This window comes from Phaethon lepturus, unplaced genomic scaffold, assembly GCF_000687285.1.
Source record: "Phaethon lepturus isolate BGI_N335 unplaced genomic scaffold, ASM68728v1 scaffold15505, whole genome shotgun sequence".
NCBI lineage: Eukaryota > Metazoa > Chordata > Aves > Phaethontiformes > Phaethontidae > Phaethon > Phaethon lepturus.
The window spans coordinates 51,524-79,033 of NW_010540113.1; the positions used below are offsets into that span (position 1 = coordinate 51,524).

Below are 27,510 nucleotides of genomic sequence, written 5' to 3' on the forward strand. Positions count from 1 at the left end.
CCATGGGCTTCTTATTTTCCTCATTTCCCATTAAAGTCTCTCCTAGAGCTACCATGTTCTGTATTTTGGCTTCTACTGCATCTTTGAGAGCTGTCATTTCCTGTATTTAACAAGAAGCAGAAGCAGTACATATACCAACTATTTTTGGTCACAAAATAAAAGGCATTATCAATGATTTTTTTCATACTTTGCACACTGCTGTTCAAGACAAAAGCATTCTCCTTGCAACATATCACATAACTGTTACATAAACAGATCATCTAGTTTTAGAAAGTTTGGGATAACGAAGCTGATTTTTTTAATTTGTCAGCACAATATTGGTTTTGTTATGTAGATAATAATTAATAAATGCTCCAAATATTAGGGAGATATATTTGTCAGAATACTACCCCTTCCACAGAACGAAACTTGTAAATGCCAGCATCCTCATTTCTGGCTACTCCGTTAGAAGGCCTCCTAAGTAGCCAGAGAGAGGAGACGTCGAAGAGAACATTGGGGCCTGAAAGACCCACCCAGGCAGTGGAGCAGCCCAGCACAATGGCACCGCAGCCCACCCGAGAAGCCACACACTTTGCAAAGGCTCTCCGGATGCCCCAGCTATGATACTGACCTCCCTCTCCACCTCTGGAGTAGGCTGTGAGGATAAGGTGCACAGTTACCAGCACCTTACAAGTTCAGTGCTGCTCCACCCAGAGATGCAGCAGAGAATCTCATCTTAAAGGTGTAAAAAAAACTATGCAAAAACAAAACAAACCAAACAAACACCCCACCCCAAATAAGCCACAAAACCACAGGCAATCAGCAGTGACAATATCTTTTAAGAGGTAGTAACCCATCAAGCATTCCCCTGATATTAGAATGAGCTGTGAAGTGGAAAAGAAATACATTTAACACAATACCTTTATCTGATTAATCCTTTCATCTGACGGCAACTCACTTTCCTGTGAACTCAGGTTATTAACAGCCTCCTCAAGCTTTTTGATCCAGCAAGAAACATCCTGGGCAAGTTCTTCAAAATTTTGTCCTTCCACTGGAAGTCTCTCAGTATTCCCTGCCATTTCACTTACATGTGTTATCAGTGTCTGGTATCTACTACTAAGATCACTGGCTTCTGAAATGGTTTCATCTGTCAGCCCAGCCTCCCTCAAGGAATTTGCTAGCTGAGCCATGGAGTCAAATGGTTTTCTGAAAAACACAAAAAATTAATAAACATCTGTTTGTTGTAACAACATGGAGCAATCTTCTTCAGAAGACAGTTCCTAGATAGAGACCAAAGAAAATGATACCTCTGCATTAATAGTGTTTTATGGAAGTTTTCAAGTTTTGTCTCGTCTTTTTTGATCTCTTCTAGTTTTTCTTTCTGAGCAGTGAGCCATTCTTCCAAGACCATGCTGCTTTCTTCAAGGCTAAAGAGAGCACAAATACAGACATAGGTCAAAGTGAAAGACGTTACATGATTAAAACCTGCTGACAGCACTGTTTTGCTGAAAAAGTAACATAAATATCATGCGCCTGATCAAGCAAAGTTTTAAGCACAAGCTTAACATTAAGTATCTCAGTTCATGTCACTGAAACGATCCATAAGCACATACTCCCATGTAACACTGAGTCTGCTACAAAGTGAAAAAACACGTGAAGCATATAGCAACACTCACTACCCTTTATTAAAATACCATCTTTAATAAAAAGCAGGGTTGTTTGCCATTCACGATAGCTGTTTAATAATGAATCATTTCCTATCACTTGTGATTAAAATGTCAGAAAATACATTAGTTCCCTACCTACTGAGCTGTTGGAGAGAAGCACCAAGTTCCTTTTCCCGTTTCTGACATTTGGAGATCAATCTTTGTAGTTCTGCTTCATGATCTCTCACACGGCTGTTAAGGTGGTTAATGCTTGCTTTGGGCAAGTAATGCTTCACTTTATTCAATAAAGTTGTAACCCCTTGGATATCTCTGTCTTTGCCTTCAGATGTTAGGAAGTGCTGAATAAGAGCACAAACATTAAGACGCATTTGTCATATTTGTTGTTGTATAATAGATATTTATGTTACAAGAGTTTTTCAACTCCTGTTATCTCTACCACTACTTTCTACAGTAATTCCAGTTCCTGAAAAGGAATATATGGTAATTCACAGTTTGCTGACTATTCCATTCGGAAATGGAAAAGTTGCTGTTTGCAGAATAAGGAGAAAGTGAAGTAGATTACTTGGATTTTCAACTCTACAGCACAAATGCACACAGAAGAAATAGGCAAGCAGCACTCAAATCTAGCACTAATATCACTATCTCTTCTTGTGCTGTGTAACTGTGATTGCTTCTTGCAGATGCTGTGGCTTTTCCATCTCTTCTTTGTTGATTCTGTCTGACTTGAAGTGAAAATCTGGCTACAACAAAGTGAATGCAAATTTTTCACACTTGAGTCCAGTGGGAGTCAGAATTTCATTTTACTCTCCACATATTTGACTTCCTGCATCTTTGCACACTGAAGTACTTGGTCAAAGTCCATTGACTTTTGCTAGCTACTGTCCTGTCTCTCACTTGCCCAACTATGTCTGAACTTGAACACTGATACTCGACTTTAAGAAAATTTTATTTTCATTCCACTTCTTGTCCTAATGCTTTTGGTTACATGAAATGTTACAAAATCACTGTAGGTGAATTCACTCCCAAGAATAGTCTCCTGCATAAAAAAGTAAAACTTCAAGAACAATCAGCTTTAGAAATTAGAACATTTTAATACTTTACCTTTAGCCTCTGCAGTTTTTCTTCCAGTATTGGTTTTGTTTCTGAGGGGTCAAAGCAGTCCTTCAAAGACAGCTGAGTGCTGCTGACCCAGTCATTAAAATTCTTGCACTGACCTGAAAAAAGATACATTCCAATTTTCTTCATTAATTTTATTCTGTAAAAGAAAATCCCATTTAACATGAAGATTTCAGACAATTTGTAATTACATTTATCAGTTGCTGTTCATACTTTTTTTTACCCAACATTAACTGACAATAAACATAGCTGTTCACTTGGGAGGGACTGCTATACATAGCAGTTTCAGTAAATAAGATCCGGATTAGCCTATTGACAACTCTTCTCATTTCCACACAAATAAATATAACTCAAAAATTATCTGAGGATGAGACTACCTCTGGGCCTAATTCTACACCTGCACACAATCCTGTGTCTGCATAAAACAAATGCTCTTCATTGTTTTAATGAAGATTAAATAAAAAATGTCTGGAAAAAATAAAAACATTTGATAGCTATATTTTTAAATGAAATCTTCTGACATTTGTGACTGAATTATGCTTTATATTTCTTTAAGTGTAAAAAAAAAGAACAAAATACTTTACTTTAGGTTGAGTGGTTTGTTGGACTCAACAGTCATTTTTATCCCAACCTTCACCTTGTTCAGAACCCTGAAGCAGGTTCAGATGTTGAAGCAGTTTCAGACACCAAACCAAAAATACATTAATTGCATAACCTTTAAGTGATTATGATGGTCAATACAAACCTATAAAGCTACATAAATGTGAGATTTGTTTGCTTACGGTTCAAAACACCAATAAAGTGTTCTTGAAACACATGTTTCTTCTTATTAAATAAATCAGTGACACATTTAAGCTGCTTATTTAATTCATCCACATCAGGACAATCTGTCTCTTCTTGGAGTAATGTCACATGGTGTTCTTGTTGCAGAATTTTCTGGTGTATCTCCTGAAGTTAAAAACAAAGGACAACCATTAAAAGGAAAATTTTGAAGTGCAAGCAGAAGTTCACTGTACAGAGCTGCAATAGTACAAACTAGAGTTTTGCAAAAGGGTTTATTCCCGCCTATGTGTCAAAATAATTTCTTAAAGCATATTGACATCAACAAGGCAATCAATATGTAGTTATAAACACTAAACTGTTCTTCAGCAGCGTGTATACATCTCTATGCATACACAATCAGACATACATTAACTCATGCACATTTTGGCATCACACAGAATAGGTATGTCCAATGCACATTACTAGAGTGTGTTCCAGAGCATATAGTACCTAGAAGCTCAACAGGAGGTTTAAATCTTGCCAGCCTTGAACCTCCAAGCAGGAAGCAGGTCTTTCTTCACCTCTCTCCATGGTGCAAAGAGGATGGAAAGTTGGCTGAAATTGCGTACTGGGAGCTCCAGCTTGCAGGCAGGCTCAGGTGGCACAATGACAACATCTGTATATTACCCAGTCTTGGAAAAGATGCAACCCAGTACCTCTACTACTGCTTCAACATATCTTGGGTGCTATACTGTTGTCGTGCCTACCATTAACCATTTCCAATAGCTGCAAGGGTTAACTAACTACATCTGATAAAATCCAGTGAAAACAGGCTTCTCTCTCATGTTTCTGGCAGCTTAAGGAAATATTCAAGCCAGACTCTTCACTTGAGTTATTCTAGCAGTTTATAACATATACAGGAGAAACACTTATGATGACTTCCCCAGGAGAGAAATAATGAATGAAATTATAAAAGATGCATAATTTGTAGCACGCTACCTCTAACTTAGTAAAGATCTCTAAGGTGTCAGAAGGAGATAAAGCTTTTAAAAGTGATTCAGTCATTCCAATCTGTGTCTTGGCCAGATCAAGGTCTCCTTTTAGTTCTGCTGTATTCACGCTGAGTTCACTGGTCCCTCGCTTCGTTGACAAGAGCTCTTTTATTAGCTCCATCTTTTGCACAACAGATGATCTGATGACCTTAAAATTGGAAATAAACATACGTAAGAAATTATACTGGATTGATTTCCTAGAATATTACAAAACTCCATGATAGACATAAAAAGCAATGAAATGAGCTAAAGTCCAGACATTTCAGTCACAGTTTGTTCCAGTTTCTTTCCCTCCCACTCCATAAATTGAAAAATAATAGTATTTAAGTCCTGCTTTTCAGAGGAGGAATGATCTCATTTTTATTAGCGCTGCATTTACTGGTGCTGCTTTACTAACAAATTTATTTGTCAGTCTACTCCAGTGCCTACTCTCAGCTGGATAAAAGCCTTACATGTGCTTTGGCTATCATGAAAAAAAGGATGCCAGCTCTGTAACACTCCTCCCTGCAGTGATCCCACTGGGGCAAATTGCCCACAGCAAACCAAAAAACAGGCAAGGACAACAGAGAGGTGGGGAGCTCTGGCTCAAGACTGGTCACTAAGGACCAACAGGTCCTTAACCTTATCCTTAATGCTTCTGCAGAGTGGCATGAGACAGCAACTCAATGGTATCACAGCCACATGCTGAAACACCACCCCAGGGGGCTCAGGGCGTCTGGTGCTCCCAAGAAGCATAGTGTTCACAGTACAAGGTTGCTTTCCTAAGCTCCTTAGATCACTTTACCCAGTGAAATTCCTCTGAGTTCAGTCTGCTGAGGATAAACACACAAATAGCCAAACCGGGTCAAGCTCAAGGTGCATCTGACAGACACCGGGAGCGCATGCTTAGAGAACTGGTATAGGACCAAGGTAGGCTAATGTGGTCCTTGCTGCGTGAAGTTAACACAAAAAGATGAAGATTTTCTTGTGATATCCCAAAGGAAAACATCACAGTAAACATCACTCTGTGCAAGTAGCTACATACTACCAAGCTACATTAAGTCATATCCAGGTAAAGGTACGTTTTAAAATAGACAATCAGCACACAGCTGCTTGGATCCTCAAAGGGATGACATTGTCCATCGTGCCTTGTTATTCGCCAATACCTAAAAGCCAGATAACACTGATATTTTCCTGTTTCAGCAGGCCTGCAAAACAGTTGGGTCAGGTCTAAGTCCCTAAAACACCCAGAACTGAGACAGGCTTTTGCGTCTAAAAATGACAGGTTTGGTTCTAACAGCTTGAGAAAGACAGCAAATGAAATGCCACTGCTAACAGCCAACAACATGCCTCCAATTCTCTTGGGGCAGATTTGTCAAACCCAGAAATGACTGTGGGAAAGAAGATACTAGAAGCAGGGCTGCAGTAATGAGTATTGGCATATCAGCTGTAAAAGCTTCTTTGTACCTGTAGCTCCAGTGGAGGTTCATTACTATTCAGAAGTTCTTCTATCTCAGCCACTGTGTTGTCAAATTTCTGGAGTTTCTGCTCTTGGACTCGCAAGCATGCCTAAAGGTGGAAGAAACACATTGCTGATTGTGGAAAATTAAATTTCCACATTTCTGTTAGAAAACTATATTACTATACTATTATAGTATATACTATACATAATATCAATATTGTATATAATTTTGTATATATACTAGTATACAATATATACTAGTATATATAAAATAATATATACTGTGTGCTATATAATATATAAGTTGTGTATATAATAATATTTTATTATATACTGCTAGAAAATTATCTTAACATTCTGGTTCTGCATTTTGGCATACACAGAAACACGCTATGTTTCTCAGGCAAAGCAGTTGTTAATGGAAATCTAGCATAAATTTAACAATCTTAAGTATTTTACTTCTATATTAATGCACGTAGATTTGCAGGAGAATAATCTTAATTTTGTATTTATTTCTTGCTGCTTCTGTTAAAAAGGATATTCTCAGACTTAAAGTCAAGAATTGGCATCCTGATGATACACTTTGGTAGGGATATGATAAAATACAACACATGCTGTAAGCACTTTTTTAATGTAAATCCTTTGTATATGAAAAGACCTCTACTCATTTGAATGGATTTTGGAACAAGCCAGTAATGTGAAAGTAAAATACCAGCTTCAACTGATGAAACGGGATATATCTAAAACAGTCACATTGTCTCATATTCTCAAATGCACATTCCAAACTCCCTCAGGGCAAAGTATTCCTTCACAGTCTTTGTACAAGCAATCATCAAAACTCGTTCACATGCTGCAGCCTTTAAAAAAGTTTCCATTTGCATTCTGGCTACAAGGGAAAGCAGAACTTCTCTCACATTATTTATACTGAAATATCTTCAAATATACAGTCAAATAATTCATTACTCTGTTCTTTTGTGACAGGCTTCTTGAAAGGACACTCCCTGGATTTCAACCCTATGTAACATGATACATATTGCAACAGTTGATTTGTTTGTTTTTTTAATTAATATTAATGTAGAGATGTTTCAGGATCAATAACAAAAGAAATAATAATAAATTGATAAATGGATCTGATGGACTCTGCACTTTAAATCATTTCACAAAAATACCAATGCACTGAGTTCAGTTTTCTCTCCTTCTCTTCTTCTTTTATAGTAGCCCATGGGAACCATGGTTTCTCTCTCCCTTGCCCCCTCCTCCCCTCTCTTTTGAGAGTTACCCTCTTGCATGGGAGCAGCAGAGTAACCTTAGTGCAGCCACCTCCAGTACAGCCCTTACTAAGCACCAGTAAAGGCAAGTCAGGGGCATGGTCACATCATGCCAGGCTTGAGCAGCTTCCAGGTAAGAAAATGGCTCTTAAGATGCAGTTGCCAGCTGGTGCATTTTTACTGGAGCTACCTGAACTACCCCAGGTAAATTCTAATGATACAATGGTAAAGGCAATAATAATGTGACAAAATATCTACCCCTACACAGTGTGTATACTACTCTTCCTATATACATGTGTTTTTACTGCTTTGCAAATTAAAACAAATGAGCAGTGCTAACAGTAATAGCAACACTGCAGATAAGCATAATATAAAGCAGGGCATTTGTAGCATGTAAACACTGAGAAAAAGCTGCCTGCGTATTTTCAAACAAGCAGGTATGCGATATATTTATGACTCAATCCCACTCAAGCAGGAAATTATTTTTGTTTAATAGATATTGGCTATAACTACAACAAAGCAGCACAGCTGGTTGATTATGGCCCTAAAGTCAGAAATTAAAATATTTATCCCCATATGTGAGGCTCTTCAAAGGCACAGAGCTAGTGCATGTGCTTTTACAGCCAACTGCACCCCGATACCAAGAGTTAATGCTACAGTCCCTGCAAGAGGGGCACGGGCAGCCCAGGCTCTGCTGATGTCTGCCCGCGTGCAGCCCCTGGAGACCCTCAGTGCCAGCCACTATTAAGGCTGCATTAAGTTACACTAGGGACCACACCAGGACAAGGATCGCAGGAGAAAATAAGCCACCTCTGCAACCCCTTCTTGAACTGTGCATTGCCCATCCATAGCTAAAGGAAGGCTCCAGTATCTTCACTGATAGGCAATTTCTAACTAGAAAACCAATCATCAGCCTATACATGCTCTCTTCCCTTTCTTCTCCAGACACAAGGAAAAATGTGCACCACTGTACCCAGATTACAAGCTTTTCAGGCCTTCTCTTTGCTGTATGTTTGTGCAACACAAAGGAATGAGGGGGCTTTTGGAGTCTAAAGCAGCATTTGCAGTGTTGCATTAATTTAAAACAATTTAGTATATATATATGCTCTCTATTTATTAGTTTCCAAGACCTGTATCCCAAATACATTATGCAATATCTTCAGTGACTACGCATGCAGATAGAATTGCAAATGTTACAGCTTCCTCTGCTTTTACGGAGGAAAGACCATATCAACAGTATAGGTTAAGGGTAAAAAATTTCCATTCAAATTACCTTCAGCTGTGTAAGCTCCTCTTCGGTCAGAGAATGGTCTTCTATGTTCTTCAGCTCTGCATTTGCCCAAGCGTCGATTGTGCCAGATAAACTAAGAAGTTTGTCCCACAAAGCCTGAGCTCTTCCCAAATTATCACAGTAGTTTTCAGTCTTTTCGTTGATCTACCATGAGATTTATATACAGAAGATACACACAGATTTAAAAAAAGTTGAGTTATATTCTAAAAGCAAATGCAGCATTATAAAATCTGAGTGAGATGAAACCACCCACAAAAACAACAAGTGCAGCAAAGGAAACAAATCTGATGTGTCTTCACAGTGAACTGGTCATGGAGAAGATATTTAAATCCCTGCCACACATGTCACCAAACATACCAATCACAACGGCAGCTTGCCAGTTTTAAGGCAGGTTTAGGAAGGAGCCTTGCTCACTAATGTTTATCTACTCTCAGTAAATACCATCTAATCTCAGTATTGATGCACTGCTTAGGTCAACAGTGGCAAACATTTCCCCCAAAAGCACCAGCATTGTAATTCTCCAGATTTTCTCCGAAGTCTGAATCCACAGAAGTTGTTATGGAAGCTTACAGATTCATGCAGAAAACAGAAATATTGCCTTTCTGTATTTCCTACAATTATTTACTGTCAAGGAGTACCCATGCTATAAACTACCTGAGAGATCAGAAACATTACACCAATAGACACTTTGCAAGCTTTGCTCTGGTAAACACTTGGATTTACCTCTTAAGAATCTTTGCCATATTGCACTTAATTTATTCCAAATATTACATACGCGTCAGAATCAATTACTATAATGCATAACAGATAAGACCACCCTGATAATTTACTTTTTACATACATCCAGCCATCTGTCCACAATAATGTTAGCCTCATTCTCAAATGGAGGCTCCTCAAAGCTTCTCATTTTATTGAGCTGGAATTGAAGGTTTTTGCAGATCTGATTTATTCTGTCTACATCTTCGGAGTGATCATTAAATTCCTCTTTTGCCTCTTCAATCTGTGAAAAAGACCAAATGGATATTTATGAGCATGTTTACTTATGACTGTTTATTCAGCAAAACATTTTTAATTGATAAGCTGTTCTTTTTAGTTTAGAGAAACAACAGCATTACACAAAATAATCTATTTTATATAACATTATGAAACGAGGAATGTATCCTGTGTTGTTATATCCCTGTCATGCTGATAGGAACAGCATAGAAATCAACATCATTCTGTTACTGGCTGCAAAACAGCTAAGTGGGAACTATGGATAATACGTTTCCGACTAAGACAGCCAAATCCACAGTTTGCTTTAAAAGTTGTAATTGCAAGACCCAAAGGGACTGTACATCCATACACGAACCTCAGTTATAGAAATAAACAATGCACAATGTAATAACCATCTGAGATACTATTACAACTCTAAAAAATATAACCTGGCATTCTGATCCCCGGGTTTTGAACTACTTTTTAAAAAAAAGCTTGAATCCTATTTAAACATAGCCATTGCCAAATATGCCATTGCCAGAAACTGAAATGTCCCTTTTTCCTACTTTCTGTTTGAATGCTAGACTGCTGCTTTGTGCTTAACGGTAATGTCAGTGTTTACAAACAGCACGGAAGCTCGCTGGAAAAGAAACACTGACCTCTAGTGTTTGTTAAGCAATTTGATATTAAAAGCTCTCCTTACTTCCCAGAGACAAGCATTACATCTTCTCATACACACACTGCCAGCCACTGAGATACGGGGAGGGACGGCAGAGCAGCATAAACCAGAACAAAGCAGAGAATCTTCTCTCTGTTATTATTTTATATAATTATAAATAACAAATCATCAGCACTCAAGGACATGCCTTGTACAGTGCCACAGCTATTGTGGACCACAATTCTGAGAGTGGGAGATGCAAAACTCAAGGTGAGGAGGAAAGGTTGTTAACAGAGCAAGGGGTCTCCATACAAGCAGGGGCCAGGGTATGCCCGCGATCTCCCATGCTCCAGAAGCCCAAGTGATGTGAGGGGCCAGAGGTCTCACTGCTGAAACCAAGAAAAGACCCTGCCTCAGCTGTAGTCGGGGTGGCATACACGGACACCATCCCATTGCCTGAGGAGAAACCGCTTACATTCCTTTCTAAATTTAACTATGGCATGCACTGCCTGAGAGGAAATGTTCCTGCATAGTATGGGTGATGCCTTATCAGAAAGCCTAAAAATGGGATCTCAACAGCCAGGTATAAAACCCAGCCAGGAAATGTGAAACCTCTGTAGCAAAATGGTCATGATGGACATGCTGCTGCTTGCTAATCCGTTAGCCATAGACACCTACGTCCAGTGGTTGTATTCATTTAGCCAAGAAGAACGTAGCTGGCTGTGAAATTTTTGTGTGAAAAGTAGTAAACTTTAAACTAAATCAGGGGGTGTCCAGCAATATATGCTCATTCAGTCTCATCAGCTAATGTAAAAGCTACTCCAAATGTTTAACTGCTATCAAAGACAGCATGGAGCAAATGTCGGTTATGGAGGCCACGGCTCCTATATAGAAGGTCTGTCTTCTAAGTAGGTTTGTAACATAGGTGAAGCGAGAGGAGAAATACCGAACTATGTTGTTATGGCTTCTAACCGCAACACAGTTTGGTCAGCAAAGTCAGTTTGAGGGCAGAGACTCATGCTGCAAATGTAAGCAGCCCAAGGAAATACTGTATCACCAGCCTAGTCAAAACCATTCTGGCCTCCAGAACTCCACATCCCAGGGCAGCGCCATGCTGGCAATCCCGAAGCTGTCTCTGAGCACGGTGGCAATGACATACAGCGAGGTACGCAAACACCAGACTGGGAAGCAGGATAGAACTGTCATGGCCCAGTCTCTGAGCAGACGTGCCATGTTGACACAGCCTTGCAGCTCCTGCTCCTGCTTGTGTGGGGCTGGCTGAAGACCTGCCTGGGACCCAGTGACATGAGCAAGGAGAGGATACGGATCTAAATCTTTGATTATAAGCTACAGTGACAGCAGAGAAACAAGCAGCCCCAAGGAGGTGAATTACCTATTATTTTTGCTTTAAGTGGTACAACATTTTCAAGTATCTTCTTCATAACAAATGAATTTGCTATTTTTGTATATTTACAAACTGCCCACTATAAGGTTTTTGAAGTTAGTAGAAAATATAGAAATATTCTAAAGGGTATGGGTGAATCTGGCCAATTTCAACCTGTGTTTTTGGTAGCACAGGATTTAATCTTATTTTCATACTAGAGCACAGTTTGTCTATGGGGATTGTTTGTTGTTTTTTTTTAATCCCTCCCCTTTAATAAGACCTTAATTTCTTAAGCAAAACTAGACATCAAATTGAAACAAAACCAGGATAGTGTCCCTAAATGTATTTTGGAGGCCAAAGTGAAGGCAAGGTCTTAACATTTGCTCTGAAGGGTGGGTGCGCAAGGGCAACCCTACACGCAAATGCCCCAGGAAAGGCTTTTCTTTCCTTTTCAGCAAGTTCTTGTTACTCACCTTTGTAATTAGTCTGTTCAAATTCTCCTTCCCCATGTAAGAAGTTTGCTGTGAAAGCACAATCTCCTGTTTCTGGATGATGCTGGTCAGACTAGTTTTGCAGCTTTGATACTGCTTCAGAAGCTCCAGAGCCCTTGCACACTGCTCCTGGCTATTAAAAAGAGATGTATTATTTATGGTCTAAGCATAAAACAGCAGCCTCAACCTCTTGTCTGCTTCCTTCTCCTATACTCAGACATGTGGGGAGTTTGACTGCTATGTTTGGAAGAGAGAAAAGCAGAGATCAACTGTACCAGTCATAAACCCTGTAATACTGTGTGATTCCTGGGCTGTGGTATTTGGACAGTTTTTGGATCAGAAATGGCCTTCACCATCTTATAACTCTGATTCACATTTAACCATGATGTGACCTGAGCAGTTCAGGTTTACACAATACTCTCCACCTGAAAGGTGAGCTCAGTCACCAGTAAACTGAAATACAATGCGCAAGCAGGTATCACAACATCTCAGGTAGTAGACAGTGGGAAATACCACCTCAGTCAACCTGCAATGGGATATGAAAACGGATTACTCCCTCCAACACCTGTGCAGGCCAGGAGGATTAACCAGAACTATGTCAGTCCATGCAAATCATAAAGGCACCTTTAAAAACCATAAGGGAAGCACAGATGCCCTGGGTCGTCAATCATAGCCTTTCCCAGTCCTCACTCTCTCCAGCTTATCAAACCAAATTCCTTTAGACTTTTCCTGCGTAAGAGACTCTCTGTTTTCCCAGCTGTCCTCTTACATTTGTTTCAGTTTGACTTTTCTTTTTGTAAGTGCTGGCATGAAATTCACAGCAAATATAGAGGACACCATTCCCAAAAGCAGACAGGCTTTTCTTTTGTATACCAATTAAGTCCAACACATCACTGCATACCTGCTAAATGATTGGACTGTGATGTCTTAAAAATACATAAAATTCATGAGCTTTGGCTGCAAACTTCTATGTTTATGATAGTTTACAGCATCATAATAGTAACATTTGCTACTGTATCAGTATTTAATTTACTTTCAAGTATGTCTAAGGCCTATTTGCTGTTTACAAGTGAACTTCTTACTTGTACATACTACTTTGAAATGTAGCTTTTCTCCTTACCATTCAGCAAGCAAGAGTTTTGTATCCTCCCATAACCTCTCTGTAACTCTGCACTGTTCATTTGCTTCCTTTGCTTTTTCCTCTTTGATCTGTGGGAGCTTATTAGCAATTTCTCGCATAGGTTTCATTTCAACAGCAGCACAATCCAATTCCTTTTCCAATTCTGTTAATGATTTTACCCTTTATTAGAAAAAAAATGAAATACAGCCTTATATTAAAGTAAGTCCTTGATATTTTTTCCCAATGTAATTAAGTCCTCTAGAAATTCATCCTGAGCTGCACATACTGACTATATTAGATGAGATCATAAAAAGTCTAATTTGATCTTCAGTTCGTGTAATTTGACATAGTCCTTCAGATAAGTTATGCTGACCTAAGCTCTTTGACAAAGTAATCCAAAATCCTAAAGGCCAATAGGTTCTGTATGAACATAGTGAATTATTTTGTATTAAAAGGTAAGAGCATTCTGGCTATCTTAAAATATGGTCTAAGAAATGAAGCTATGCCATAGCATGGGATTTCACAACTTAAAAAATGGTCACAGCTTGTAAGATCCTCTCCCCTCCCTCCTTCCATCTGCATAAACAGTAGTGAATTGTTTATTCATCCTTTGCAAGGCTGCAGAGAGCACCTCTGAAACAGTATTGGAGACATACAAATCATGTTAGTGGCTTTCTCAGGATGTGGTAAAACACAAGGCTTCTACACTACAAAGTTTCAGATCACATATATCAGTGCTCAGCAAGGAGACACGTCTCCCTGTTTGATGATTTTCTTACTGAAAACTAAGATCATCACAATCAACCTCCTATTTTTTCTTCATTGACACTTCAAACACACACATACAGAGGAGTTTAAAAGGAAAGAAAAAATGGAGAAGGCTTCTTTATTTAGGCTGTGACAGAACGAATAAAACATAAGTTCACAGTTTCTTTCAATGCTCCACAGATACTTCAAGACACCTTCAGGTTTCAGTGCTGTACTGCGAAGGGGCCACAGGCCCTCTGGGGTCACTGAAATTATGAAATCAAAAGAGCTTTAAAAAAGAATTCACCTTTGTTGAATAGCTGGAATTGTTGGATCCTTCAAGCCTATTTTGTTAATTCTTTCACGCAGATCCTGAATGTTTTTAAGGAGTTCACTGTTTTTTGTGGAAAAAATCTTGTATAAGTCCTTTTCGTCTGTAAGTATCTGTTCACTTGAGGGATCATAAGTCACATTTAGCTCTTCAGATAAAGTCAGAACAAGGTTTTCACAGCAAGTTTTTGTCCCACATTCAGCATCTTCCAAACAAATATCAACTGTTTTCAAGCGTTCATCCAAACATTTAGCCTCTTCTACCATATGAGAAACTTCTTGTGCAGCCTCTCTCAGTGCTTTTCCCTGTATTTCAGGTTGGCCTGAGGGATCTATGAGACATTTGATGAAAGACTGAAGCTTCCTCAATGAGGCCATAAAAGCTTCCAGATCTTTAAGGACTGTCTCACGGATCTGCATTTTATGGCTCATTTCTTCAAGTTGGTTTTGATAGTAAATCATAATTTTACTTGCAGCTTGCAGATCTATTGGATTAAATTCATCTCTTGCTGAACTATCTAGGTGTTCCAATTGTTTGCACACCTCAATCTGATTTAATATGGATCTCTGTAGCTCCTGAAATTGAGAGAACAACCAACAGCGTAAGCAAGTGAAAGAAAACCTGTACACTGCATTCAAGCTGAACCTATCACTGAAAAACAAATTATATTTGCAATAAAATAAGGATGCTAGTCAGGGTGGTTAAGAAAGAAAACCTCTTTTTTCCTACTCTAGAGTTTGGTGGAGGGAAGGTAAAAGAAGAAAAATCAAATAGAATGGTATTACACACACAGGGAATTTGGTCAGCATTATAGAAAGCCCAAGCCTCTTTCCAGCAATCGGACAAAAGGGAGAGAAAGATGATGAGAGTCCCGGGACTGAAATCAGCAGGTCCTCACAGCGAGAGATCACACAGAGCACAGATGGGCATATAGATGTTTGTTATACTGCCATTTTTTTAAGTTCTTTATGCTATACTTCTGGAGGAGACTTACACGCATTTAAAAATCTCTTGGTGAAGTCTGCATGCTACCAGGTTACAGCCCTCGGACAAACAGCAGCGCATCAGTATTGTGAAACTCCCAATGTGCAGAGAGCAGGGAAAAAATGCAGGGCCCTTCCAGCCAAAAAGAGTCATCTTAGAAAGAGAGTGCACAAGCCCTCTGCCCTACAGCATGTGAGACCTAAACCCTACTTAGCTCGAGATCCAAGGGCAGAGATATGTGAACGTTTAGCTCTGCATAGCAGCCAGTGTGTTCAGCCAGTGTGTTCAGCTCGGAATGAATGTCAAGAACACAACAATATTCACCCTGCCTAACAGACAGACCAAACCTAAGCATAAGATATTGATAGCGGGTGAACAAGTTACTGCGTACATGCAGAGCTTCCAAAACCACTCTGGGGTGTGCTCAGACACCTCAGCAGATGGGACATAAGGCAGCTTAGCTTAGCTCACAAATTAACACCACATTATGTGTATGACTCCACAAAGTGATATAAAGTCAGGTGGGAACAGTGTAAATCTGGATCAAAGGAAAGTCCTAACCCAAGATGAAATGCTCACAACTATGCTTTTTACTGTTAAACCTATTGAGGGTCCCTGGCTGGCTCTACAGTAACAATGACATTTAAAGCAAAGGGAATAAAATGCTGTTATAGGCTTTAGAAGGTTTGTGAAGTCTTGTGAGCTGTCCCAAACTCCTGAATGAAAATTCCATTAAGTTCCCTAGTTCCTAGACTATATTAAAAACTATTCTGGCTAGGGTGTGGTCTCTGCATTTTCCCTTACCTTTAGTTCCCTATAAGCAAGATCACTATTCATCAGATTAAGCTGCTGGATGTCCTTTTTCTTCAGCCGCTGATCTAATTCACATAGAAGAATGGATTCATTTTCTATTGGCAAAACAATTTCCAAAGCAGTCCTTAAAGAGTTTGTTCTACAAGAAAGGTAACAAAACATCATCTGAGAAAGTAAACAAGAAAAGACACTTAACATTTTACAGCACCAAAAGCCACAAAGATAATGTAATTGACTAACGGATCCAATCCTCCTCCTCCTCCTGAGGTCAAAGAAGTTTCTCTTGAAAAGCAGTGTGAATCCCAGTGAATTTAACCAAAAAGTTGAAGGGAATAACAGTAAACTTGGGAATATTGCACAGTGATGTTACAAAGATCTAGCTCTGTCCTTCTTGGAAAGGGTCACACTACCTGCAATGTATATGTGAACCAAGACTAATTAAGAAAAGCTTAATTTTATGCAATTATTAAAAATAAAGGGTTAAAAGTGTGCAGATATTTTCTGTAACATACATTATTCCCTTCAAAATATGCACATTAGTTAAAATGAACTATTCCTTAGCTAAAATCACAAATTGTTATTTTATACCTGGTACTTATAATATCCTGAAGCTCCTTCCATTCTCCTTTTAGTTTGCTTCTCATCTCGGAGATAGCAGCCTGCTGCACTTCATCCACAAGATTTTCTAAGGTAGATGAGATGTTTTCCAATTGTGTCCAACCAGAATTGGCTTCGCTCTCTATCACCTAAAAGATAGGCAGTGTTAATTGCATTAATAAGATACAGTATTTCTCAACGGACTGGCCAGTCCATAAAATTACTGTCACAAGAGTCTCTGCAGAAAAAGTGAAAACATCACCTGAAAGTAAGAATATCTATTGCTTTCTTTTTCTTTAAGTCTCCATTTTTAGCTGCATGCAAATCTCTACCAACTTTTTATGGTGAAAATTGCCATGCCATACATAACTTGGCTACATTTTATAAAAGGTTCAATAAGTATGGTTTTTACTACAAGAATGAGTGGAAAATATCTCAGCCTAGTTACGTTCAAAAGAACAAAAAACAAATGTAGAACTGAACCAAGTTCTGAGATGCTAGATAACCTTTGTACTCCTTTCAAGCAAGGACTTGAAAACTTGCAGTAATAAATTCTCCAACACCAGTTATGTGCCTTTTATCATCCCCTCGAGGTTCTCACAAACCTAATCAAGTTATAAGTCCTGGAACAGTTTCATTCTGCACATTACTGCCATTTGATCGTTCAACCCTGATGACTCCTTCAGCCCTGACCATGGTCCATCATTTACCACTCCTGCTAACAAAAAAGCTGCTTTCTGTAGTTATTTTTTCCATTAGACCTGTTTCAGCCCACAGATCACTGCAGGTTGAGAGCCACCAATTTCTTCTTTCAGCAACACTTGCAGAACTCCATTGCTAAGTAAGAATGCAGTTCTGCTGAATGCTAAACCCTTGATTTCCCTTCTACTTCTAATAAACCTGGTTGTAAGGATGTTCCTTTTCCCTTGGCAATACACATAACAGAGAGGTGAGGGCTCTACATGAGAAAATAACATATTACGTGCCAAGTATGTTTTTAAAAAATGAATACTTACCTGTAGTTCAAGCATCTTATTCTGAAGGCATGAAGTGCCTTTTATTTCATCTGTAAAGCCAGATGCTACTTTATCTCTGCTGATGTGCAAAAATTCCTCCAGGTTACTTCTTTGTGTGTTATAGCTAAAAAAAGATGCAATCACTTTCAGAGATAATATTATTTCTATTTTACTGGAACATGGCAGGGGATGGGACCTGCTGACCAATAGATTACCATATAAAATAAGTAGAGTCTACTGCAAATGCAGATTTCTACATAACTCCCAAATGAATAGGCATAAATGAGCAACATATAAGAGAGCTGAGAAATTGCTCACCTGGCTGATTTTCAAGTATGAATGCCTGCAATCTCTAAATTCAGTTTTATGAACGTAAAAATGTTAGTTCTTTAAAAACTTGACACTTTTTTTTACTTTGCAATATTTGAATTTATTAGTAAGGCAGATACAGATTTTTCTGGCCCACTAAAAGAGCAGAAGAAAAAGTTTTCTATCTCTAAGTGTTCCTACTACAAAATCCTAAAGTTTGAAGCATTTGCTCCAATAGTGCTTCCTTATCAATTAAAAAAAAGTAACTGTAATCTTAAAGTAAACTGTAGTAGAAAAAGAACAGAGTCCTGCATAGCAGAAGTACACCCTGTGTTCAATACATTAGAATAATTTATGAATGTCTTATCATCTCAATATACATGCACTACATCTTTTAAAAATTACCTCTCTAATAAAGCTGGTATGGGCAAATCACTGTTTTCCTCAAATTTCTTTGCATAGCTTTCTCCATTGTGATGTTTCACATCTGGTTCCAAAATTATATCTGCAGCAGGTCTTGAGGTCTAAGTAAAAATAAAAAAAGGTAACAATAACGTCTGCATCACGCTGTGTCAATACACAGTGAAGACTAACAGACATCTGTGAACTCTGGAAAGAAACAATTGCTTCATGTGTCCCCAAGGAGATGAGAGATACCATTCATGAATACAAGATGTGTTTAAACTCAATCATGAACCAAAAAAGCAAATTTTTGAACACTTGCAGTCAGGTCATTCATTCCTTCCAGAGATACTGGGTCTTTGGCAAGCACAATCTACTTGTGTAAATTTTTGTTGCGGCTCCATGGACATCCTCGGGCAACCCCAGGGCACTGTCTTCAGCTTTTGTCAAGCTGCTTATATCAGATGCCTTTGCATGTCTCTTGCCCTTGATTCCAGGATATACTCTAATCTTCAGTCTGAGGCTGTCTGACGTTAATTCACAGAATCACAGAATCATTATAAGGTTGGAAAGGACCTTCAAGATCATCAAGTCCAACTGTTAACCAAACACCACCGTGCCCCCTAAACCATGTCCCAAAGCGCCACATCCACACATTTTTTGAATGCTTCCAGTGATGGCGACTCTACCACCTCCCTGGGCAGCCTGTTCCAATGCTTGATCACTCTCTCGGTGAAGAAATTTTTCCTAATATCCAGTCTAAACCTCCCCTGGCACAACTTGAGGCCATTTCCTCTCGTCCTATCAGTGGTTACTTGGGAGAAGAGACCAACACCCACCTCACCACAACCCCCTTTTAGGTAGTTGTAGAGAGCGGTAAGGTCTCCCCTCAGCCTCCTCTTCTCCAGACTGAACAAGTCCAGTTCCTCAGCCGCTCCTCATCAGACTTGTGCTCCAGATCCCTCACCAGCTTCGTTGCCCTTTGCTGGACACGCTCCAACACCTCAGCATCCTTCTTGTAGTGAGGGGCCCAAAACTGAACACAGTGTTCAAGGTGTGGCCTCGCACACTTCATACTCTGATGATCCATGAGAGAACAGATTTCATCATTCTATCAGGGACAATATTAACAGCCTTACAAAAAATCTCCCTTGATAATAGCCATTCCTACATATCTTCAAACTTCATGTAAATACAATGGGTCCCTCCTGTAAGTCACCAGTCGAGCCTGTCTGATAAGCTGCCAACAGCCTTACTTTTTTTGAATGTTTATCATAAATGAGACATCTTCTGTGGCATCCAAATGATGAACTGCAGTATCTTGTCCCTCTGAAATTATTTTGAAGAAGTTATATGTGTTCTGGTTTTCCATATATTTTTCTAAAGCAAATGCCTCCAACTCTTCACTATTTTTCCTTTCTCTGTCCTCTGAAACTTGTTCAAATTACTGAGATACTACGGGGATTTGCACTTGAACACAGCCTCACACGTGACTCTTCCAGCTGAAACCCACTCTTCAGCAAAACCTAACAAAAGGTTGGAGACTCACATCTCCTTGGGATGACCAGTGCTTTTCCGTGCATGTTAGTTTTTAATATTTACTTCGTCTATGTTCCCAAGCGCAATGGGTTTTTGATGTCTGACCAGAGGCCTGAGGTCTTACCACAATAAGAATAGTAACAGAAATAATAATTTTTTTTCTTTTGCCAATGATCTCCCCTAGACAGAGCACTTCTTACCTCCTGTACTGAAAGGGTATCAATTTCTTGAGAAGAACCAGGCTCTTCCCCATTCTCAGAAGCAACAATGGAGCTCCTATGGTTTAAAAGACATTTCAACATAAGAACAAAATATGAAACACAAAGGGGAAAAAAAAGAAATCCTGGCTAATGATAAAAAAAAGTGCAGCTGTGATGAAGGGCAATCAAACATTGTACTTGCTAGTTTATGAAAATTAATACTGAATTTTTAAATGTACAGTTGCCCATAGTAATGTACATAATAACATACTCAGTAGCACATTTACAATATCACAAAATTTATCCATACATCTGATTTCTATGAACCTACAACACATCATGCATTCAGTCACCCACTCTTTCACAGATGACTGTCCTTTTCCAGCATGAGACAGCAGGGCCGTGTAAGTATCTGCCACCATTTGTTGAAGCTTTTCTAGCTTTTGTTCACAGTCTGCAGTCAGTGTCTGTATGCCTGGGACAGTTTCTTCTGATAGTCTTCCCAATATTTTAAGGTCTTCTAATGACTTGCTAAGCTCCCTCAGGCTGCCTTCATGTGAAAAAAAGGCCTAAAGAAAGAAAAACAATACAATAAACTTACATTAAGTCATAAGGATATGCAATTATTCTCATACTTTTTTTCTACTTCCCTTGTACTCTTGGATGAGTGCACTTAAAGCGTAAGCTGTCAAACCAAGAGAGAAACATTTATTTTCCATTGATTCTTTTTCAAATAGAGTCAGGAAAAAAATTAGGATTTCTGGCAACATGTTCCCCAGCAGCATTCACAAGACTATACTGGCTCTTGCTTGATTTTGAAATTCATTATGTTACTGCAATTTTAGCTACTCTTGGTCCCAAGTCCTGTCCACAGTGACACCAGATATACATGTCCCATTGACTACAGAAAAAATAGAATCGGAAAATATATTTAAAATATTTCCTGTCAATAATTGTACTTTCTAGGGTGAAATCAAGATAAACTAAAAATGTAACAAAAATATGAGCAGAAAGAATACACCTGAGAATGCTTATTTCTCTTTACTCTTGCATATGTAATATTTGCTGAGCATAAATCCATGAGAAGCAACGACTAAAACTCCACTGAATTCAGTGAAGACCAGAATTTCATCAGGAGAGCAATCTCTTACCCTTATAAGTGGTAAACCGGACACAGCAATGCATCTCAAAGAGGAGGATGAAGGAAAATGCTAGAAGCAATGAAGTGTAAAACCCATTGCTTATGGAATATATAAGATTCATCATGGCTCACCCTGGCAAGTGAAACATGAAAGTCCTATGTCTAACTCTGTGGTAATTTATATACAGCACAAACACAGAGGTAAAGTGTGGCTATTGCACTGTGAGAAGATACTCTCGTCTGAAGGCATCTAACACCGTCTATGCAACTATAACAAATCAAGGGAGTCACAGAACACATAATCATTTCTTATTTTTACACTTTGCACAGCTAAATCTGTTTTAATGCTTCAAGACTGTCTTTAAAAAAAATGGAAAAAAGATACCATCCATGTAAGGAGGAGTTAATTCTAACAGTCTGCAAGGAAGCTAATAACTGCAGTCAAAAAGGTAAAGAAATTATTTGGGTGGCCTCTTTGTTCTGTGTTTACATAACATAAAGCACAAGGGCCCTGTTCCACAAACACAGGCTGCAGTAAGATACCTAAAAAGGAGCAAGAAGGACAGGAAATGTATTCACAAAGAGAGGTAGGTGAGCAGAAAACAAGTGTGGCAGGTACCTCATGTTCCTTGATGAGACCTTTGGTTTTATCTGTATTTAGGAGTTTCTTCTCTTTGCCTAATTGCTTATTCATTTTTTTTAAAGTTGCATTAAATTTCTTTTTTTCCCTTTCTACTATGAGCTGGACACAGGATATAATTTCATGATGAACTGCCTGCAAAATTCAAAACACATTATCCCTGTGAGATGGTGAAACAATATTACAAAGCAAATAAAAAAAAACAACTTTGGAACATATTGTGACAAAAAAAATTGTTTTTCAAAGATGCCAGGCCTAATGAGAATAGACAGTAGATTCTCCTTCCTACATTATCTCACCTCCCATCTTTTACGAACATCTTTACTCTTTTCTTCCACTACCAGCTTTTCACGATCAGATGAAATACTTTTCAGTTGTTCAGCTGCTTTCAAAAATTTGTCAAGAGCTTCATTGTCCAGTGCATTAAAAGCTTCCTGCAAGAAAAGAATAATGAAAAATAAACAGAACTGAGTGTAGATTATTTACCTAATAAAAAGCCATCCGTAGCTTAAAAAAAACATGCATAAAGCACGTACACGTTGCATGTATGGGCTGTGATGATCCTTGCGTGGATGAGTATGAGGGCATTCTCCACCCTCGCATATCTGCAAAAGGTTGCAGACAGTATCACCATATGCTTTTTGGAGGAAAGCAGATATTGTTCTTGTAACTCCTCTTTTAGGGGCAAATTTGGTACCAAAGAAGAAAGATTAAAGTCCCTGAACTCTGCTTCGTTTCTAGTGAATGTATGTGGCCATATCCCATGCCTGTCAGAGAACAGGTGAAAGGTATGCACCGGCCCGATGAGACCCTATGAGATGGCCTGGAGTGAGGCTCTGCACTGCTCCTGGCCCACAGCTGCCCAGGCCTCACTGTGCAAAGATGAGGCCACACAGATTTTGGGCACTTCCATTTGCAGTACCTCACTAAGGATCCCTTTAGGAGAACCAGATTTTGAGATCGGACACTTTCTTTACCAGTTAGCCACTGGGAGGAGGAGATTCAGTATTTATAATCATGCTTTAAAAAACCTGTCAAAGAATTCAGGCATGTGATTCTTGATGGGAATCTTAATTAGTAATCAGGCAAAAAAAATGGCTGTAGTTCAGGACATGGTGAGTTCTGACAGGATGATGGAGTAATTTAAATTAAGACTGAATAAACTGCCATACAGATTTATATTTCTTCATTTAAAGCTGTCTGCCAAGTTAATATATGCTAACACTGCTAAATCAAAAAGCTGAGAAAAGCATTAATAGCCACCAAAAAAAAAAAAAAATCTCATCTTTTTCCCACTGTGATACCTTAGCCTTTCAGATACTAAATAGTACTAAGAAATACTCAAATTCAGCTGTCTCAGAAAACAAACCCACCTCGTATCTTGAAATACATTCTTCAGGACTTAATTTTTGACTGACAAGTTGCACAGCCTTTGAAATGGAGGCCTCAAGTTTTTTCTGGGATTCTTCAAAATTGAGCAAAGCCGCCTTCTCTGCAGGTCTCTTCTCAGATTTGGAGAAGACGTTGTTCATGTCACCCATGACAGCCTTGGAAAAAAGAGATGCTTTTCAGAACATGCCAGAGTATCAGTAATTACATGAAGGTATTGCTTCATAACATCACTCAAGTTTTTCGAGTTGAGATAGTGATCTTTGAAATGTTCTAGTTTTTGCCCTGGCAAGAATCTGGGAGATTGATTCCAACAGTATAAACCCTTTTTTATTTTACATGAATAAAAAAGGAGTCTTCCTAATCACATGGTGCTAAAATTAGAGACATCTGTGTGTATAAAGTACAATAACAATAAAAAAGGAGTACCTCTATTTTGTCTCTGGCTTCTTTAATTCGTGCCTGTAACCCAGTGGCGTGAGAATGCTGTTGGGACACCTGATTTGAAACATTTTGCATCAGGGACTGCAATATCTCTTCTGCTGCCACAACTTGTTCTCGGTATGAGGTTCCCCTTGCAGATAAGCTCTGGTTGAATGAAAAGCATTAGAAGCCCGTACAGTATTTATGTCTTTTTTGTTTAAAGGAAATGAATGAAGAAGCCAGCATTGATCATGGATGGTCAATATTTGGTCAAGGAAAAATCTTGTATTTCAGTTATGGTCAGTGTATTGCACTGCAAAATCTCTATGTAAAGAGAAAGAAATTTGCTGCCATCCACAGGGGATTTTCTTAGCTGAAACAGTCTTTCTGTCACTGACACCTCCCATGTCTTTGCCTTGGAGCCAATTAGAAGTATTTTTTAAACACACACTCCCATCGAAACAGCTTTCCAAATGAGTGTACAAACCACACATTTGGATATGCATCATCTGATCATGAAGTCATCCAAAAGTAAGCACATATCAAGGCTTAGATTTTTGTGCAGTATTCAGTACTAAAAGGCAGGAAGCAGCTGGGTATTTTGCATGCAAAAGTACTGTGCCATATTTGAATATTTATCAAGAAATATCATTATTAGAGCTGTTTTGATCTATGAATATTCAACAGGTTTTCCTGTTTGAAGTTGTCAGTTAGCATTCTTCTAATGATAAGCAGTGCTTTATTCTGGATCTCAAGCTATTGTACCTCAGGTAATAAGCGACCTGATCTCTCCTGCTCAGACATGGAGAGACAATACCAGTCACATTTTTGGAGGCTGCATTTCAGGGTGTCTTTTGTTACTTTGTTGTTTTTAACAAATTAGTGCCACACTGCAAAATGAGATCTATTTTATAAACATATGCCCACAATTACAAAAAGATGAATAGATCCTTTTCATAGGCTCACACTCCTAATTCTGTCAACTAAACACAGTGCAAGAAGGCACAAACCAAGAGTACACCAACACTAATTCCGGTTCACAGTTATTGTAGGTGGATTTAAAGTACCAAAGAAAATCTCTTTAATTTTGTCTCTTAGGCAGAAGAGCTCCAATGAAACTTTGTACTGAACCTGCTGCATTACATATACATATTTCCACCTGCCATCTGCTGCGGGGGAAAAACAGTAATCCTTGGCAGACAGACATGGGAAACAATAGAGACTAGTGGAAGTAACAAGAAATTCATCAGTGCTCACTGTGGATGTTTAGAGCAACTGCCTATAAGCTGAGATGCACAAATTACCCAGCACGCTGCTAAAAATACTTCAAGTATTCCAGTTTTTGACAGGTAAGTCTTGAACACAGCTAGGTTGTCCCAAACCTCCTCCCTGCACTGCAGGGTAGATGATAAAAAGCACTGTATGATCAGGGGAAATTCTCAACTCGGCACCTTGCAGAGTTTTAGTCTGCTGTGAATGCTGTGCTGGACAGAGAGTAAATATCACTCAAGAGCAAGATGCTGATCACTGGCTCCATTGGCACCTGCTTGTCATCTGGACATGCTCATGTTGCAAGATTCATTTATAACTCATCTGGGAGCAATCCTGGGAAACAACATAAAAATACTAGCATTGCCTTGACTTTTTACCAGTGTTACAGCACAAAATCCACATTCATTTCTGCTTCACTGATGACGACTCATTTTACCTCAGCAACAGACCTATGCTGAAAGATAAGAATCTGATGAACAAGTATTTTAAGCAGTGTATTTCCATTTTCACCTGCAAATGCTCCTCTGTCTCAGGTTCCACAGGCCCCTCATGACTGATCTTGCCAAGCAGGCGTCCAATCTCCGCTACCCAACTGTCCACCCCTCCAAGGAGCTCTTCAATTTTCTCCAGGCTCCCTGGAAGCTCCCTGGTTTTTTCAGCAGCATTCGTGCTCTCTTCACCAAGCTATAAACAAAGAGCAGCGTAAGATGTTCATACCAGTCATCGGTTCACAGCTCTCTCCACTACCCTCCTGCAACACACAGTCACTACTTAGGCTACTTTCCAGCTTTTGCACCCAACAGGGATCGAAGGAGAAATAAATGCCAAGCATACTGGTAAATAAACCATGTGAGGCTCAGTTCTTCCTGAGAAGCCTGAGAGCAGGTGGGACAGTACAACCTGCGTCCATTGGTCCACCCCCTCCCCTATAAGCAAGCAGCAACAGACGCACTACTATGGAGAGTAACTCCTGGGCTGCAGCATCCCCCAGGCTAAGCCAGGGAATTGTCCAAGAGAGTGATAGCTGGTGTTGGTTAAATCAAGACCAGGGAGCATGCTAACAGTTTAATGGTACTGGCAGTCACAGGCCAGAGCTCAAGCATTTGCTGTTGCCTTTTTATATATAAAAATAAATATAATATACATTATAGCCATAATGTTCAAAGCAATGCCAGAAAAATAACTCCCGAGGTCCATAAGCCCTTGGTAAGTGTGCAAGAGGCCTCTTTATCTCTGTTTTCTGAATATATTTCCTAAAAGCATCTCTTACTATGGCTTTTTCTAGGAAACTCTGGATTTCCCTCACTCTTGGGAACATGTTTCCTTCGATCTTCTTGAATTCACATTAATCTCATCACCTACAAAAAAGTTGTAATTTTTTGGTGCCGTTTATTGTCACAGCAGTACCTTTAATAAATGTCAATGAAAGGCTCAACTCAGAAAATTCAGAGCTCTAATATTCCCAGGCAGAGTGAAAGTGTCATGCTTGTGAAAGCACTCTAGGAAATGTAACATGTGAAACTTTAAGCAGGTTGTATAGGAATTTACAGCAGCCTAAAAACCTGTCAAGTGAGCTGGTGTAAAGTTGCACAACCCTAGAAATATGCAGCAATAATTACTTTCTACTAGCTGAGGTGGAGATTATACAGTTTAGCAAAGGCTCACAAGCTCTTAAATTGATTACTCCCATCTCTAGAACTGAATAAAGAGTTTTATCCTGCAATAAGATTTCCTTTTATAAGTGGTTTTAAAATTTCCACTTAAAAATTGAATATTTTCCATTGTGTCATAAAGAGCATTTAACTGAGTCACAGAGACTTAAGAATGAGATGCCTCTGTGTATTCTCTGTTCCTCCAGTTTTAAAACTGGCAATACTGAGTTGACTGAAAGATTTGTTAACCTCTGATTAGCAAGCTATTGTCTAGAATACTACTTTGAAGACTGCATAGCAAAAGAGTCACATGAAACTAGTAACTTACAAAGTGTGTCCTCTTGATGAACTTAGCCCATCTCCTGTTCAGTTTCTTCAGCTCTTTGGCAATATTTGATCCAACTTGCTCTTTGCTGACTTCGATGAGATAGTTTCCAGCTTCATTTAAGGAACCATGAACTGAATTCCACTTTGCCAGGATCTCAGCAGGGATCTAGACAGAGGCATTGAAATCACGTAAAGCAGAACCCTGCCAAAAGTTTATTTCCGAAATGAGGAACAGAAAAGCAACAACAACAACCACTGTCATGTATAATGTTTTCCCTCCAGGAGGCTTCCAACCTCTGTCATTACAAAGAGAAACCCACCCACATACCTCTTTCGGCTGCTCATTTCGTTTTTCTTCCAGCCACATCTTTAGTAAGTGGATGTTTTCTGTATAAGTACTCCAGGAAGACAGGACTTTCTGTAGGGTGGCATTTACATTGGAAATATAGTCTCTGCACATAGAAATCTTTGATTCCACTGTCTTAAAAAGTTTTTGAGGATCTCCAGCTAGGACATCAAATAGGGAG

General features: G+C 39.0%; 1 protein-coding gene across 1 annotated transcript in view; it reads right to left on the reverse strand.

Annotated features, from left to right (window-relative positions):
- Positions 1-27,510, reverse strand: part of LOC104620984 (nesprin-2-like) — a gene marked incomplete at both ends in the record, with an annotated part of 89,524 nt that overhangs the window by 49,784 nt on the left and 12,230 nt on the right. Inside the window, 26 exons of the mRNA XM_010287354.1 lie at positions 9-100; positions 900-1,185; positions 1,287-1,406; positions 1,782-1,984; positions 2,748-2,860; positions 3,545-3,710; positions 4,524-4,724; positions 6,023-6,124; positions 8,559-8,720; positions 9,418-9,576; positions 12,064-12,214; positions 13,202-13,381; positions 14,256-14,854; positions 16,068-16,215; positions 16,665-16,822; positions 17,690-17,813; positions 18,404-18,522; positions 20,140-20,215; positions 20,497-20,708; positions 21,900-22,055; positions 22,220-22,354; positions 23,294-23,467; positions 23,739-23,897; positions 25,515-25,688; positions 26,985-27,149; positions 27,312-27,490. Of these exons, the coding sequence (XP_010285656.1) occupies positions 9-100; positions 900-1,185; positions 1,287-1,406; positions 1,782-1,984; positions 2,748-2,860; positions 3,545-3,710; positions 4,524-4,724; positions 6,023-6,124; positions 8,559-8,720; positions 9,418-9,576; positions 12,064-12,214; positions 13,202-13,381; positions 14,256-14,854; positions 16,068-16,215; positions 16,665-16,822; positions 17,690-17,813; positions 18,404-18,522; positions 20,140-20,215; positions 20,497-20,708; positions 21,900-22,055; positions 22,220-22,354; positions 23,294-23,467; positions 23,739-23,897; positions 25,515-25,688; positions 26,985-27,149; positions 27,312-27,490 (4,513 nt within the window). The remainder of the gene's footprint in view (positions 1-8; positions 101-899; positions 1,186-1,286; positions 1,407-1,781; positions 1,985-2,747; positions 2,861-3,544; positions 3,711-4,523; positions 4,725-6,022; positions 6,125-8,558; positions 8,721-9,417; positions 9,577-12,063; positions 12,215-13,201; positions 13,382-14,255; positions 14,855-16,067; positions 16,216-16,664; positions 16,823-17,689; positions 17,814-18,403; positions 18,523-20,139; positions 20,216-20,496; positions 20,709-21,899; positions 22,056-22,219; positions 22,355-23,293; positions 23,468-23,738; positions 23,898-25,514; positions 25,689-26,984; positions 27,150-27,311; positions 27,491-27,510) is intronic.